This window comes from Glycine soja, chromosome 11, assembly GCF_004193775.1.
Source record: "Glycine soja cultivar W05 chromosome 11, ASM419377v2, whole genome shotgun sequence".
NCBI classification, from domain to species: Eukaryota; Viridiplantae; Streptophyta; class Magnoliopsida; order Fabales; family Fabaceae; genus Glycine; species Glycine soja.
This window is the reverse complement of record NC_041012.1, coordinates 35,120,793-35,137,721: the sequence shown is the minus strand read 5'-3', so window position 1 is coordinate 35,137,721 and position 16,929 is coordinate 35,120,793. Positions and strand designations below refer to the sequence as shown.

The following is a 16,929-nucleotide window of genomic DNA, read 5'->3' as shown; positions in this document are numbered from 1 at the left end:
AATGGCGGTGGAAGGCATGAAGGAAGGAGGCACTCCAAAAAATGCTAAAACTTTGTTGGACATGAGGTTTTATGTTGTTGTGTTTTGGTAATTTCAATTCAAGCAGCACAACGCAAAGGTAAAAACAGAGAGAGAGAGAGAGTGTCCCATTCCCATCCCCCACACAAAAGGTGGTGGGAAAAAAGTTCTTTTTGTACACACTGCGATGATGGCGATGATGATGCCTGCAATCTCCAACACAAACACAAACACAAACACAAACACCATTTCCTCCTCCTCCTCCTCCTCCTCTTCTCTCTCTTTTATCACTCCCTCTACTTCTTATTTCTCAGCCAGCCATGGTTTGCTTCTTGTTCTCACTCACTAGAAGGAACCCATGAATATGAAAGTTGTTGTGAGCATGGAGAACGAGAAGAAGTGCGGTTGCTGGGCTGTCCTCAAACGCGGCGTTAGAGGTGCGTGCAAACCTTCAGCTTCCAGAGACTCTCCTAACACTATCCCTCGAACTAGTCTCGTTTATGATGCAGGTACATATACTCTGTTTCCACGCTGGAAACAAAATTCACTCTGTTTTCTCCCTTCTTCATTGTGAATCTCAAAAACTAGCGTGATGCCACCCTCTCTCAAATGCTCCATTTGAGTCTTTTCCCGCCATATGAGTCTTCTCTATTTCTCGAGCTTCCTTCTGAATCCGCAATAAGTTTGCTGTGATTCTGGGCTTACTTCAAATCATGGAGTTTTCTGGGGGAAGCTTTTTTTTTTTTTGAAAAAATAAATGAACCTTTTGTGGCAGGCATTTTTATGGAGTTTAATTATGATGTGGGTTGTTAAAAAGATGGATCTTTTTCAGCTTTCTCGCTGTGCTTTCTCAGAACCCTTTTCTCCATCTTCCTGTTTCAGCACTATAAGCATAGCTAATTTCATCATTCCTTTGAAGGAACGTGGGGTACAAAGAGGAGACTAAACTAGTTCCTCTTGTAAAATTCTACTTTTCAATCCCAAAGAATTTTCTGAAAATTTGAAGTTTCAAAGATTTTGTAGCTGAAATCATGGATTTTGTGTTATGATGGCGCTTCAATTGCATTGTCAGATCCAAAACCAAGCTAAATGCAATTATCATCTATTTTTTATTTATGGATTAGTTAGAATTTCAAGAAGGAAGCCTTCACATTCTTTGTATTGATGCAGCAACCGAGACAAGATACTTGAATGCTAGCAATCGAGAACTTTGTCCTCCAAATGAAGCTCGATTATCTTCTGATAATCCTGATCCCCCACCTCAAGAGAAAAAGGTTCCTTGCCAGCTCCTTCAATTTACATTTCAAGAACTAAAGGCTGCAACTGGAAATTTCAGACCTGATAGCATTCTTGGGGAGGGTGGCTTTGGTTATGTTTTCAAAGGTTGGATTGAGGAAGATGGAACGGCGCCAGCGAAACCCGGGTCAGGGATTACAGTGGCTGTCAAAAGCTTGAAGCCAGATGGCCTTCAAGGCCATAGAGAATGGGTGGTTAGTAAAATATCTTCTGCTTTGGGTTAGTAGATTGGTGTTGTAAAGAGTTGTTTAGGATATGCTGGAGATTAGATCGTAACATGGCATTTTGTTGATGCAGGCTGAAGTTGACTTTCTTGGACAGCTTCACCATCCTAACCTTGTGAAACTTATTGGTTATTGCATTGAAGATGATCAGCGGCTTCTTGTTTACGAGTTTATGACCCGTGGAAGTCTAGAAAATCATCTATTCAGAAGTGAGTTTCTGCCTTGCCTTGCCTTTCTACATAGGAATTGTATGGATTGTTATATCCAGAGATTATACGGTAACAGTTTCTAGGTTTCTAGCACAAGTCAGTTCCTGCTGCTCGAATAATAAACCAAACCCAATGAATTGTTATGAAGTGATGTGGTTTGGTTAATCTGTGACTTTATGCAACATTGTAGAATACTTTCTTCACCAACGTATATTTTGCATTTCTTTTTCCCCATTTAGGAATATTTTTTGGAGCAATTAGTGATGGCTTGTATCACAATTGATTACTGCCTTTTTTTAATACAAAATTATCATTATCCAGCAAAATGTGATGTCATTTATCATAAAGTATTTCTTGAGTAGTAGCTAATGACTGTAAGTAAAAGAAAGAATTTATACACTCTATGGTTATTGGAAATAATCCATAGAATTACCGCATAAAATATCAAGTACTCTAAGGATATGAACAAGAAATTTCATGTATCCTATTAAATTTCAGTATGCTTTGAGAAATTTGCAGAATTTGTTTTCCTTCTTCTTTTCATGAGTTCATACTCTTTCCTGAATGTTTTCTGTATCACCTAATAACTTTTCCTTTTCACCCTTTATTTGCCTTCTCATTGCTTCCATATTCTTATTGATGATGATAGATCTGGAACACCTTACAACTACAATGTTCTGGTCCCTTTCCTCTTAATCATTGTATCTAACAATAAAAGTGCTGATTTTGCCTATATTTGAAGGAACCGTACCTCTTCCGTGGTCCAACAGGATTAAGATTGCCCTTGGTGCAGCAAAAGGATTGGCCTTCCTCCATAATGGTCCCGAACCAGTCATTTATAGAGATTTTAAAACATCTAACATCTTGCTTGATACGGTATGTGGTTACTTGAATAAGGTTTTCAGAAGCTTTTGTTTTTTTTTTTTTGGATTACTTATTAACATGTAGTGTTTTATAGGAGTATAATGCGAAGCTTTCAGATTTTGGTCTAGCAAAAGCAGGGCCTCAAGGAGACAAAACACATGTTTCTACCAGGGTAGTTGGAACTTATGGTTATGCTGCTCCAGAATATGTCATGACAGGTAAGCATGTAGCAGTAAGTAGCTTGAAAGGACAAAAAAACTCTTTAGTATCCAATACAACACAAGAGCTTCTGTATACGCTATGCTAATATTTGTATCATGGATTACAATTTCTGCTACGAAGCAGCACATTATGTAAAGGCGGCAGATGCCAATCATTCCAAAAGGCATCTGAATCATGTGCTGAGCTGCAATGGATATCATCTCAAGATAATTGATCTGATGTGTTTAACTAGTTTGCTTCTTTGTTTACATATCTCATTTTAACTTCAATACTCCCAACATTGGCAACACATATGCTTGACCTAGAATTCAGTGTGATCTGAGATAAGTTGCTTACAAGGAAGCAAGAATAGTTAACTCTGATGATACCTTTTGACTTATTTCTAGTGTCACATACAAGTAAGAGCTTGCAAAGGGCATCAAACTGTTCAAATATGCTTAGACTTATTAACATTCTTATGATTTCATCCCGTGCTCATCTATCCAGGCACCACAATATGGTGTGGATGGCTTTCTAAGACCTATGAGAACTAACCAATTGTGTTTCTTTTTTTTTTTTTTAACCAGGACACTTGACAGCTAAAAGTGATGTTTATAGCTTTGGAGTTGTGTTACTTGAGATATTAACAGGAAGAAGATCAATGGACAAGAAGCGCCCGAGTGGGGAACAAAATCTTGTTTCATGGGCTAGGCCATACTTAGCTGACAAGCGAAAACTGTACCAACTCGTGGATCCTCGCCTTGAACTAAATTATTCTCTAAAAGGAGTGCAGAAGATTTCCCAGTTAGCTTATAATTGCCTTAGTAGAGACCCCAAATCCCGTCCTAACATGGATGAAGTTATGAAGGCTCTGACTCCATTGCAGGATTTTAATGACCTTGCAATCTTGTCTTATCACTCTCGCTTATCTCAACAAGGGAGGCGGAAGAAGAAAGATGGAACTCCACAGATCACATACACACAATCCAAGAGCATGAGGGCTTCTCCCTTGAATACTGGCAAGCAGCATCGATGATGGGAAGTGATCCTCTTCTTTATTGCTGGCTCAATCATTGATTGAAACCAAGGTTGGAAATTGGAATGCCTCCTTTGTTGTTGTTGTTGTTGTTGTTGTTGTGTGGAGATGGACATTTCAAGCTTACATAATTTTTGAGTGTTTAAAATATGTCAGGGCCAGAACAATGAGGGAAGAGTGATGATACATTGATTTTATTTGGGCTCTTTTATTAGAGAGCTAACCATCAATATGAAAGAAACTTGCCATTTGCATTTGCTAATGCTGTATTTGAGAATTCCCCTATATGTATATGAAAGGCCTCACATCTCAGAAAGTCTTGTGCAGCAACCTCAATCAATTGCGTTTGTCAGTGGCAATAACATTTTGCTACTTTAGTGGCCAGATTTTTATGCTTTATTTAACATATATTGAACCAAATCATACTTCTAGTGTACACAAAAACTTGATTGCTACTATTAGTATTCCATATCTTCAGCAGCGTCTTTAATCGTATTACGTATTATTTGTTAGGAAACTAAGGTCACTTAGCAAGATAATGTTAAGTTGTTCAATATCTTATATTGTTTGATCACATATATCCGATCCTATATTCTAATTGGGTAATGTTAAAAATAACTATCCACCCGAATCAGTATATATACTTGATACCAACATAGAGAGCATATGTCTTTATGCATAGCATAATTGTCTGTGGACTGTATTCTGTTAATATCTGTCTTCCTTGATAATTTAAATTGGAAAAAGGAATCTGAATTTGCTTTAATTTATTCGTTTATGTAAGAAAGGTAGTCACAAAGTTTCCTTTTGATATCAAAGCAGCAATTATACATGGTCTGCTTACCGTCAGTAATTGAAAGTTATGCCATTTCTAGCACCAATCATGCTGTAATCTTTCGTAAGCTCACTCCATTCCTTTCCAAGATGCCTAGCATGAGAGAATAGGCTTCTGATTTATTTATTTTTAACGGGAACATGATTAGGCTTTTTTCTTTTCATTGACTTGACATATTATAGATAATAAAAGTGTCCCGACCAAATTGAGCATATTTTGATTGGCTATGTTGCCCCCATCTCTATAGTTTTGTCACATGCAAGTCATCCATTGCTCAAATTAGAAAATTCAAGTTAAAATGCCGAGGCTTATTAGTGAGAATTCACCTTGGTAATGATATGGGATTTGAATATATGATTATGCATCTAATGCTAACCAGTAACCACACATGACTAAACTTCTCAAAGAACAAAACAATTTAGCCATTCAAACTTTGTACCAAAAGCTCAATTTAACTAGAAGAATGGTGATAGCAACAATCAAACTTTTATTCTTTGTCCCAGAAGATTTTGAAACACAATGCTCTTGCAACTTCAAGTTGTTAAGTTCATACCCTTTAATAATTATTTTTTGTTTTTGTTTCCACAGCTACTCTCTTTCATCAATATTTATACTCAACAAAGGGTCCACCACAAAGTGGATCATGGAGGTGTTTGTTTTTTGGTAAAAGAAATGGAGACATCTCTGTACTCCTCATCCGTGTACTTGGTAGCAAGATTCTTTCGGTTACAACATACAATATTTACCTCAGCAAGATTAGAAATCTGGAACAGGACGCATGCTTGGTGAAAAACAGGTAAACATCCTCGTTAACTGGGGAGAAATGAATAGTACAATGGCAACCCAATCACTGTTCTAGGACCTGCCAAAAGTCTGTGTTATACATATCTTTATTATAGTTGTTAAAGCTACACTTACAAATCCAATTCATTTCCCTGCAAGAAAGGAACCCAGTGAGTGAATACCACCATATCGTGACAAGAAGCTAGAAAAGTAAAAGGCAGAAAACCAGCAATAATGCCTTCTCAGTGGTTACTTAGGTGGCGACGAAAACCTTTTTCTTTCCCCTTATTATACCAGCATGTGCATATCCAAGATAGTGGCAAGAAGAATCAGTGGGCAATTATTTAACATGTGGGTACTCAAATCAGAAGTAGGCATGGTTTAAGACCAAAACACATTACCTAATCAATATCAAAGAACGCATATTATGATTCAAATATTGGACAAAATATCTAGCTTATATGTTTGACCTTACCTTATCTTGTCACTATTAGGATAAAGCAAAATCCAATGTACGGTTCATTTTTAACCCCATGGTCCTTCAGGGTAATGAAAAATTAGGTATCAAATACAGTTAACTGGGAGGTTTGGACCTGGAAGCAGTGTGACAGACCTAACACGGCAATCAAACACAGATGGAAAAAGTGTAACATAATGATACCAGATTCCACCCCTTGCTTTTCTGAAACAATGAGCGTCTGGTTATATGGTTCAATGGGCAAAACTCCTTATCTATTATTACTGTTCTTTCTTTTTTTCCCCTTTAAGATAAAAGTGTCAGAATAGTGCATCATTTCTCTGTTCTTGTAAGATAGTCAATATCCTCTAGTACGTACCAGTTTACCACAGATGAAATACGGTGCCAGTTTTTGAAAAAATAAAAGATCTACGTATATTGATATTTTGTTCCCAGAAAGTTCATTGGAATCTTATCATTTTGAACTAAAATTAGACCTTCTGTCATGCATGATTTCTGCAAGAACTTCCAAAGTAAATAGCAGCAACCTTAATGTTTTGGGTCAATATAGTTTATTTTCATGAGTAAAACTATGCTACACCATAATCAAATCATTTATTGGCTTCAATATGATCAGGTTAACTTTCAGGGTGATTAATCATTCGTAGAGTTTGAATTGAATTGGGTTTTAACAGCAGGAAGTATTATAAAATTCATTATATTTTAGAGCCAAAATCTAGGTATTCAACTATACGGTGATCATCTTTATATAAATTCCAAACTGATCAGAATTCTACCCGCCACATTCTGCTAAACCTAATTATAGCCACAAATGTTTACACCTAATTATAACTATTTAACCAGCTCCTAAGCACTAGCTAGGGGATTTCCGTGAAAAGACTTGAGATGTTTATCAATCGAAAAAAGTGGCGTCAGAAAGATTCAAACCCACACCTAATTGAGAAGGTAGAAGTTTGTATTTGTGTGAGTTGTGTCAACCCGCAGAAGCTATTGCAGGGAATTTAACTTACCTAATAAAATCAACTTGAATTATGTATTTACTATATTGAGACTAAAATCATGTGTAAATTAAACAGTCGTTTTTGCTTATACGAGTCCGAATAAAGAGAAAAAAAAAAAGAGTGTATGCATATGAGTAAACTCTGTTATTAGAATGCAATAGTTAGCTTTAGATTACACTCAGTACAACTTGGGATATTTCTTTTGTGAAGGAAATTGCACTTATTGTACGTTTGTGGTGATAAAAAAAAAAGAAGAAAAAAGTAATACTTATCGGCATATCTATATATTTACACGTATTTAAAATGGATGAATTTTATTATCAATTAAATCATTGTTTCATGGAGAAAATTTTCGAATTCTAAACGATAATATTCCCCCAATTTATGATTTACAGAAAATATTAAAAAATCAATTTTTTAGCACTCTCTAATTGTTTGAAGACATAATTTGACAATGGATCATACTAACAATGAAGAATGGTGTACAAAGTAAAACTATAGGTGAGACACAACTTTGTTAACTTATTATTTCTTTCGTTTCATTTTATTTATCGTTTAATATTACAGTACATAGTATTAAAAATATAATTAATTTTATCACTTTTATTAAAATTATTCATATTTAGAAAATAGTAATTAATATCATCTTAAAATTTTAAAATGAAAGATAAATAGAAAAAAAATTCTTTAAAACCGATGTTGAGGAGAATTCTGCCGTCGCTGGCGAGGACTGGCTCTGTTGGTGAAGAAAACGACGTTCGAGAAGGAGAAGACACTGTCAAGGTTCGCCTCAGAGATCAACAGTGAGTGCATGCCGATCACCACGTCCAATGATGCATGGCAGGGTTTACGCCACCTTCCTCCATTGTCATGCCAGACCCTTGAGTTTGTAGCAGGTTAAGAGAAGGCTATATTGTTATGTTTTATTTTTATAAATAAAAAAACTATAGTTGCGATTTGTAGCCGGCCACCATTATTTGTAAATGAGATCATTGGAATTTTCATGCTAACAACACTCATCATCCTTAATTAGGTATAAATTATCTAATTGAGATATTTTAAAAAATTAGAGAACCTAATTGGAGTAGTTGGACTGTTTATCAAATTAATTTATTTAATTGATAGTTAATTTTTTTATAAAAATACTTTTACTAAAAGAGTTAGAATGTAACTGTAAACCTATTCAATTATTTAAATAAATCATCAACAAATTAATAGGAATACTACTGTAAAAATAACACTTTTTAATTTTTCTTATATAAGATAAATTTAAATATCCAAACTAACATGTATATAATATGAAATAAGTGACATTTCTCAGTTAATTAAAGGGACAAATTGAAAAAAAGAAAGAAAGAATATATGAGTGTTTTGTTATTCGAACTAAAGGACTTCAAACTTTAACACGGCTCTTATTAGCATATGTTTTGCTTCTATCTTTTATAGTGTAATTTTATTTTTTTTTGACTGTTTCTTTTCCTTCATTTACCAAAAACAACAAAAAAACTTCAAACTTCAAAGTGTAAACGCCGCGCTTAATGTGTGTCCAAGTGTGGTTCATGTCCATGGTGTAGCCAGTCCACGAATGATTACTAGTCTCCCCTAAAGCCAACATCCCTCCAGCCACACTTGAGGAACTCAATACATGGAGACTTCGTCATAATACCACTTAATTATAAGATCAATCATTTATCATTAGCTCCAAAGTTGGCTCCAGGAGCTTCATTAATTTGCACTGCTCACAGCCTCAATATTGTGCAACGAATCTAATAAAGAGTAGTAATTGATTTTTGGTCTCCCAAAAAACCAACAGTTTGATCTCTTCATTTTCAAATTAATTTGCCTAAACCAACTCTATTAAAACAAAACAATACTGTGCTTAGTTCAACTTAAACAGTAGCCCGAATCAAACATCAAACAGCAAACTAGCTATGTTATGAAACTGTTTTTCACCCATGCGATTACAAACCCAGGTCTTTATAACAAATATTAAAATTAATAAAATAAAAAACAATAACTTTTTGAATAAATTAAATTGAAGACAATTGGTTTTGTATACAGTTTTTGTATCCCACTAATTCGTATAAATAAGCATTCCCCATTCAAATTACTATAAAAGGGTTTACTTTGGAAGTTGATCAAACGATAGGGTCTTGCCCATATATTCTTGTATTCCATGGTTCTCAATCTAACAACATTTTCTTCACAAATTGACACAAGCCTCTAAGTTGTCTACTTTGTCACTTGTTTAATATGTAAAATACGACGATTACAAACTGTTCATTTCTTTGAGTACGAAAAAAAAAAACAAATGGAATTGAAAACGTATGTAAAAGTTCACATGAAAGATGAGCATGAAAAATAAAATTGCATATAGTAATTAATAGTATATATTTTCCAACTTTTGGTCTTTAATTAACCAAACATGCACATATAGCTTCAAACAAACTATAATAATATGTTATTGAGAAGAAATTCATAGAGAGTAGTGTCTAATTAAATACTAATTAAAACCTTCGTAACCCAAAAATAAGGAAGGAAAGAAAAACTGGGATCATGAATATCTGGACATGGTATATACACTATATACATATGTATGGCTACACTGTACAGATCGAGATCACTTCCCCCATTTGACTTTTGTACGTCTCATACTTATGTCAGATCACCTTGATATCAATGCAGATGAGAAGAGACTACGAGGGAGAACACACAAACACACACACATATAGATGCAATAAATTTTGCTTTGTGATTTCATACTCAAAATCAAAGCATTATTTATAACCAGAACCAAGTGAGAGAGAGCATATATGAAAGTGTATTATTACCTGTGTTCCATGAGAAAGATCTGTATACACGTATGGCAATTCTTATATTGCACTTGAGCTTGAGCTTCTCTGGATTTGCTGGTAGCACCAACTAAGATTGGTCCAAGAGGGAAATGTTTGTTATGACAAGATTAATCAATATTATTGGAAACATTTTGAAAAGAGAATCTGATGAGTTGGGATGAGTTGGAAAGCAACCAATTGGGGGGGCTCATCAATGATAAAGTGATATTGGCGCGGCTCAATCTGAGATCGTATTTTACTGCTTCTACATGTAAATCCGTCTTCGGATTGAACCTCACCAACATCGCTTTCTCTGCTTCCCATATCCCAAACATTATCACCATTATCATCATCTTCATATTCTCTCTTATATAAAAGATGAAAAACACATGCACAAAACACAAGTTGATCCGATCGAGCAATAATATTACTCCTCTATGGATATGATCTCACTTATTCAAGATCCATTTTAGAACTACGTTAGAGGGGGTTAATGAGAAGTTCAAGTGGTTTTGTTTTCATGGATGGCTCTCTCTAGCTAGCTAATGGCCTATCTACCAAAAAGGAAGAAAAAGGCGTTTCAACATTAAACAATATCCCCTATGGTCCCATTATGCACCTAATCACAATTATTGAATGTCCTTGTTGTAAGTAAAGCATGAATATGAAATGCGACCATGATGGTGGAGCTGGAGGAAGAAGGCAGTGATATAAGGTTGGTTGATGTTTAGGAACATCACTATACTAACCACACAAATTTAAATTCTTGATGGGAGTCACTATCAATGCATTCAGGTGCAACTATATATGCGCTAGCAGCATGCCTAAATGAAAACTAATAAAGTGGAAAGCACAAAACCCATAAATAGATTTATATTCCTAGCAAACATAAGTGGGTTCTCCACATACTAAATCACGGGTAGATGTAGATCAAAAACTGGGAAATATAATAGACAAAAGACAAAGGCATTTTTTTGTTTTTTGTTTTGTTTTTGGTAATTTGTCGATATATATATCCAACATACAGCTTGAACATTACTTGTAGTTGTAATCCACACTAACAACTCACGTTGATGACGATCAGGTGGAGGGTTTCTTTCTTTTCTAAGGATGAGTGCTACTTATTAACTAGGTTTAGAGATGCCTAAATAGACCATGAATACATAAAACATATATTCATGCATGGCTTCCAAAATAAATAAATAAATAAAAAGGAATGGCTTAGTAATGAATGATATATGTGACTATATAACCAAATGAAATGTAGGAGGAATTCAAAGTAATACTAGAATTTTCTTAGAGAGAAAGAGAAGGATAGAAGATATGAAGTGAGGATAGAAGTGATGGAGAAGCAGAGAATGTATATACTGGTAGGTTTTGCCTCGGGATGGGAAGGTGAAGAAGGTGAGTGGAATGATGTCAAGGGGGAGCAACACTTACTTTAGGGTTTGTCATGCTTAGTTTGCACTCAATAAAATCAAGCTCTTCTGTCTTTGCGCATGCACCTGAAATATTCTTCACACACACACACACAAATGAAACACGTCCCAAACAACTCTTTTAATTGTGCCCTTTCTTTCTAACATTAATTATTGTTTTTAACTAGGACCCTTTTTAGATCATGCTCGTATTTGATTATGCTTTTAGCAAGAGAGAATAAGATAGTTGGCTTATATGTACCCTGGCTGGAGGAACAAATCATGGTTTCCTAAAAATATCCACCCACAAGACTACTATACCATATTTAAATGAGTAATTATAAATCAAATTGAATTCCTTTTAATGATCCTTGATCAAGGTTGTGTATATAAATGTAATAGTCTCATGTGTTAATTAATTTCTTGCATGATATTGAATCCCATAGGTACTAAAATGTGTTGCATCTTACATGGCACATCCCTTTAATTTAGACTTTTAATGACCAACCTCTCTCTGCCATACAATATCTACAACATGGTCATGAACATGGATTAATATAAGTAGTACATGTTATTACAAGGTCACATTGTGTGTTGTAATGGTGGGAAGAGAGAGAATTGAATATATATATATATATATATATATATATATATATATATATATATATATATATATATATATATATATATATGTGATAACAGAGTACAGAATGTCAGCGAAGGGATTTTGTCTTGAAAGAAGTTAGGGAACTTAGAGTTTGCAATCTTTGATACAAAGACACACAAGAAATAGGCAACAAGCAAAAAAGCGCGCGGGGACACCGGCGCCAAAGCGGGCCTGCCTTGAGCCTGCACTAGGAGACACTCTTCTTGGGTTTTGCTTATAACTTTCTTTCTTTTTCTTCCATTTCTAATTGTCTTCCTTTCTTTCCATATATTCTTCCGTCCATTTGAAGGTTTTGGGAAGTGTAAAAGACCCTTTTGTAAAAGAAAATTCGCTAGCTAGTACACTCTCATTTTGTGTACGAGGTAAAAGAAGGATTAAGATAGAATTAAGGTTTAATTAATTATAATTTTATATGATTAATATCTTTTAAGTTTCTATAGTTTGAAAGTGGTTTTTTTAATTTTTATAATTTATATTTTAATTCTTTTTAATCTCTATAGTTTGGAAGTGATTTTTTTAGTCTTTATAATTTGTATTTTTTTTTAAAGTTGTCTTTTTAATTCCTATACTTTATATTTTAATTTTATTTTAATCCTTATCATCAAAATATGAATAATATTATCAATTATAATTAATTAAAAAAATATTAACAATTAATTCGTATAGTTAATTTATCGCAAGATAATTTATAATAAAAAATAATTGATAATTTATAACTAATTATTTTTATATATATTTTTTGTAATAAGGACTAAAAGGTAATTAAAATATAAATTAGAGAGACTACAAAAATCATTAAATTATAGAAACTAAAAAATAAATAAAATACGATAAGGACTAAAAAATTACTTTTAAACTATAAGGACTAAAAGAGAATTAGAATATATATAAATTATAGGAACTAAAAAATCACTTTAAACTATAAGAATTAAAAATATATGAATAGTAAAATTATAAAAACTAAATGAATAATTTAACCTAAAATTAAAAAAAATAAATGGATGAGCAAGAAAGTAAAAAATATAATTTATACATTAATAAAGGAAGGTTATTGATTTTAACCATAATTACTTTAGAAGGCATATAAAGAATTGTTCTTAATTTTCTTTTCTCATGTGCCGTGTATAGATTTGAAGATGTTAAATGATCATTATTCTTGAAAGAATCTCCTGTATATATCTCTCTCTCATGATTTGTGGCGATAAGTTCGCGTGCGAAGTGCCCAAACATATTCCCCCACGCCTTAAACCATTGCCATTTCTCATTTCTTTCCTCACCAGATCCTAGGACTTTCCATTCCAACTCCTCTTTCTTTCTTTCTTGGGTTAATTAAAGGCTGATGGGATGGTCAAAAGGTACCTAGCTAGCTCATGAACTCTTGGGGCTTTCGATATCATTTCTTTCTTATAAGTACACTTACATTAAATTCTAGCCTCGTGCATGGTTGAAGTGTCAAAAGTGCAGGGGAAACATAAATTCCTCAATGGTCAGAGGTCAGAAAAGAATATGTTGCTCTTTTAAGTCTTTCAATTCTATTTGATCAAAAGGTGGACATTGGACAAGGACACCACCCATTTTCTTATTATAACGACTGAGATTTCTAAATGCTTCGCGGGGACGTGTTGGCCCTCCTCTAATGAGGAAAGCTAACATGCTTTCTCAAGTGTTACTGTTCAAAGGAATATCTCAATCACTATATATGTAAGCTTTTGTATATTAAAAAAAAAATACTTTTTCTTGTCATGATGCTGCTCTCTTGAAACTTTGACTATTTATGTTTAGTAAGTTTTTCTTTTTCGTTTGGAGGGAAATTTTGGTTATTTAATAACACATTTCTTTATGCCTTTATCCTTCTTAATTCTTCTTTCTAACATATTTTTAAAAGATTATTAAATGACAAAGAATAATATTTTTTTTACTGGGCAAAAAATAATGTTATTTACACATATTTACCTTTTAATTATGCGTAATTTTATCTCATTTTTCATTTGTTTATCCTTGATAGGGGATGGATTATTTTTTTTATTTTAAACATTAAATTTTAAGGAAGTAAAAAGTTGAGGATGAGGGACAACCGTAACTAAGGAACTTTTTTATCTTAGTGGAAAACACTTAATTATAAGGACTAGGCAGTAGAAAGAGCAAGATATCGGAATCAAATATATATGGGTCTTACTGATCATCAGTATATTTAGAATATTAAGTAATAAACTAAAAAATAGTATTTATCATGTAAGAACATAGATTAGCGTAAAAAAATCATAAATAATATAAACGAAGGAAGAGAATCAAATGAAGAGATTGCATGGAGAAATGGTAACAGAAGTTACCGGGCGTTAGGAATGTGACGGGTAAATGTTTCAGTTATGCATGGCAATCAAGTCAATATCTATTGTCTGTTTGCGAAGACAGTAAAGACACACGAACTCTAGTTGCTTCCCCTTCCTTGTCCCTCTCTCGGTTACCATGCATCATTTCATTTTCAAGTGGTGAGTGGACTCTCTCTCTCTCTCTCTCTCTTTTCACTTCACACATGAATTGAAGGGGGCATGCATGCAGCCATAACTCCCTTGAACGTTACTTAATTCCCATTATATATAATACTAACACCACTTGCTCTTCCTCTCTTGATTAACCATGCATGGATATATCGTGACTGCCAGAAGTTTGAGGGTTATAATAAGTTTGAACACACACACGTTCTTTAAAATAAATTTAAGATTTAAGCAGGGGCTGATAAATTCTAAATTTCTAATGCCAGAAGCTGGACTGAACCATCTTCAAATTTAGAAGAAAATGGATATGGATACGGTCGCAAAATGAAGTTATTATCTTCTTTTTTTTCAATCTGTCAAGAGTGCTCTAGACCTCATCCGAAGCCACTTTACAAGTTATGCTTTACAAATTAAATATATATTACCTGAAATTAATTATACTTTTATGTAAAATAGGATGCCATTTTAAATAGTAATTTATTTTGAAATGCATTATATAAAACCTCTATAGTACAACATATCAAAATATATACATTTTCTTAAACTCAATTTTAACTTGGTGCTAGTGGGATCATGACTATCTTCACAAAATAAATTTTAATAACAAAATAATAACCCAGTTATTGTAAATCATCAAATCCACCTAAACCCAATTTAACGCCATTTATCAGATCATTGTAATCTATTAACGAATTTTCATATGTTAATTCCATCAGTGTACTTGAAAGTTACATATAAGTTATTTTCATAATTAAAGAATAAATGTGGGTAAATTATTTCCATAAGTTATCCTAGAAATTATGGTCATATTATAAGTTTTTTTATACATATATACAAGCAATTGTGTCATAAGATAAGGTTCAAATAAGTTATGAATATGTTCTTCTAAATTGTGTGGTTTATTTATTTTGTACCTTTTTCTTTCTATTTAAAATAAATTATATCATGTACAAATTTACAAAAAAAAATGGAAATTATTTAATAAAAATAAAAAGAACTTTTAGATATATGTGTTTATTTAAGAGAACTTCTCTTTTTCTATCCCTAAATTCAAAAACATATTATTAAATAATTTTTAAAATTTATATAATCATTAAATATTTTTAAGTTTGATTTAACAATTCTCATGTTTAACTTTATCTTAAAAATAAAGATTTTAATTTTTACTCTGAACAAAAAAAAAGTCAAACTAAACACTATTCTAAGTACTTGATAGTCCATATCCTGCGCAAAAATTCTATTGCATGGAAAGTCAACATGACCCAGAAATCAATCAATTCCAGTTTGTTTAAGGCCCATATGGCCTTATTGACCATAATTCAATGTGACCATAGTGGCAAAGTTCTGTCAACTTTCACTAGAACACATTTATAAGGAAAAAAAATCATTAAAACAAGTGGTGGCCAAAGAATTTTTTACCTCAATAATATAAGAAAAATTATCTAAATAATACAACATAAAAATTATTTACACAAATAATACAAATCATTGTGCAAGGTGAGAAATCGATTGCCCCAAACAAATTTATCACATTCATTTTATTTTTTTATTTTTCATTGTGAAATCAATTTTTCAAGAATCAGGACATGATTTTACATGTTTTTTTTTCTATATTTGTTCTTGGGAAACCGATGTCGTAAGGCTTATTTTTCTATAAAACATAGTTTAGAATAAGTTTTTTTCGTTTTTTAATTTTTTTGTTAATTATTTCAGTTTTATTTTTTTATTATTTTTAAATAGTTTTCTAATTTTCCGATAGATTTTAAAAAAAAATTAACTGTATTTTTTTAATTTATTTTTTTAAAAAAAATTGTTTTAATTTTTTTAGTTTACTGATTTATATATATTAATTTATAAAAAAAATATAATTTAACTAGACTTATGTAAAAACTTGAATATAAAATACATCTTTAAATTGATTAATAGACCAAGTTAAACTTTTAAATAGATTAAATCAAAGCTAAAAAAAATTATAATTGATAATATAGGATAGGCTAGCCAGACTAAGGAAATTATAGTATGTGTATCGGTCATGATCCAATGGTGGGTTATGACACTTCCAACTCAATAATTCATAATGCACGTCCATCAAGTAACCCAATGTGAATTTAACATAAATTCATGGCTATATGCTTTAGATTCACAAGGTCAACTAATGTAAAGCATTTATTGTATTTGATACACCTAAACATTCACTTGATTATTGAATTCATATAATTGTAGGATTGATAAATGTTAATGACACACACCATGGGACACCGTTAGGGTCCATTGATTATATATTTGATCGTGTACCTTTAACGGTCATCATTGTCAAAAGTTCTCCCAACGATTTTAGTGACATGAGAGTTACGCTTAAGGTAGTCAACTTTAATTTGCTCTCTAACTATTACATTTTTACTTTTCGAATATTCATTCATGAAATTTTTAATTTCAGGATCCTATAGGGACTATTGATGCCACTATGAAACGAACAATCATAAAAGGTTAAGATTTTAGCCCATATATGACGGACATTCATGGTGGTTTTGTCTTAGTTCTGTGACACATAAGTTTCTTACTCTTGCTGT

At 32.6% G+C, this 16,929-nt stretch overlaps 1 protein-coding gene and 1 long non-coding RNA gene across 3 annotated transcripts; one reads left to right on the top strand and one right to left on the bottom strand.

Annotated features, from left to right (window-relative positions):
* Positions 1-4,247, top strand: LOC114376881 (probable serine/threonine-protein kinase PIX7). Of its 2 annotated transcripts, none has more exons than XM_028335193.1 (6): positions 1-455; positions 1,189-1,508; positions 1,612-1,747; positions 2,490-2,623; positions 2,706-2,829; positions 3,400-4,247. In XM_028335193.1, the coding sequence occupies exons 1-6, from the start codon at positions 377-379 to the stop codon at positions 3,846-3,848; spliced, it is 1,242 nt and encodes a 413-aa protein (XP_028190994.1). In that variant the 5' UTR covers positions 1-376; the 3' UTR covers positions 3,849-4,247. The 2 variants fall into 2 exon arrangements, with proteins under 2 accessions (XP_028190994.1, XP_028190992.1); XM_028335191.1 differs by having other exon boundaries at positions 1-527.
* Positions 4,248-5,150: 903 nt separating this feature from the next.
* On the bottom strand, positions 5,151-11,295 carry LOC114376882. The gene is made up of 2 exons (XR_003659020.1): positions 9,777-11,295; positions 5,151-5,618 (listed from the first exon to the last, which is right to left on the bottom strand). It is a non-coding gene; the product is annotated as an uncharacterized LOC114376882 (long non-coding RNA).
* Positions 11,296-16,929: the final 5,634 nt, after the last annotated feature.

What these genes read in the sequence shown, in the direction of transcription:
- LOC114376881 (XM_028335191.1), top strand. Translation starts at nt 377, where the DNA reads ATGAATATGAAAGTTGTTGTGAGCATGGAGAACGAGAAGAAGTGCGGT. An exon ending in AGAAAATCATCTATTCAGAA is followed by an intron (nt 1,748 to 2,489) that starts GTGAGTTTCTGC and finishes CTATATTTGAAG; the next exon opens with GAACCGTACCTCTTCCGTGG. An exon ending in TCCAGAATATGTCATGACAG is followed by an intron (nt 2,830 to 3,399) that starts GTAAGCATGTAG and finishes TTTTTTAACCAG; the next exon opens with GACACTTGACAGCTAAAAGT.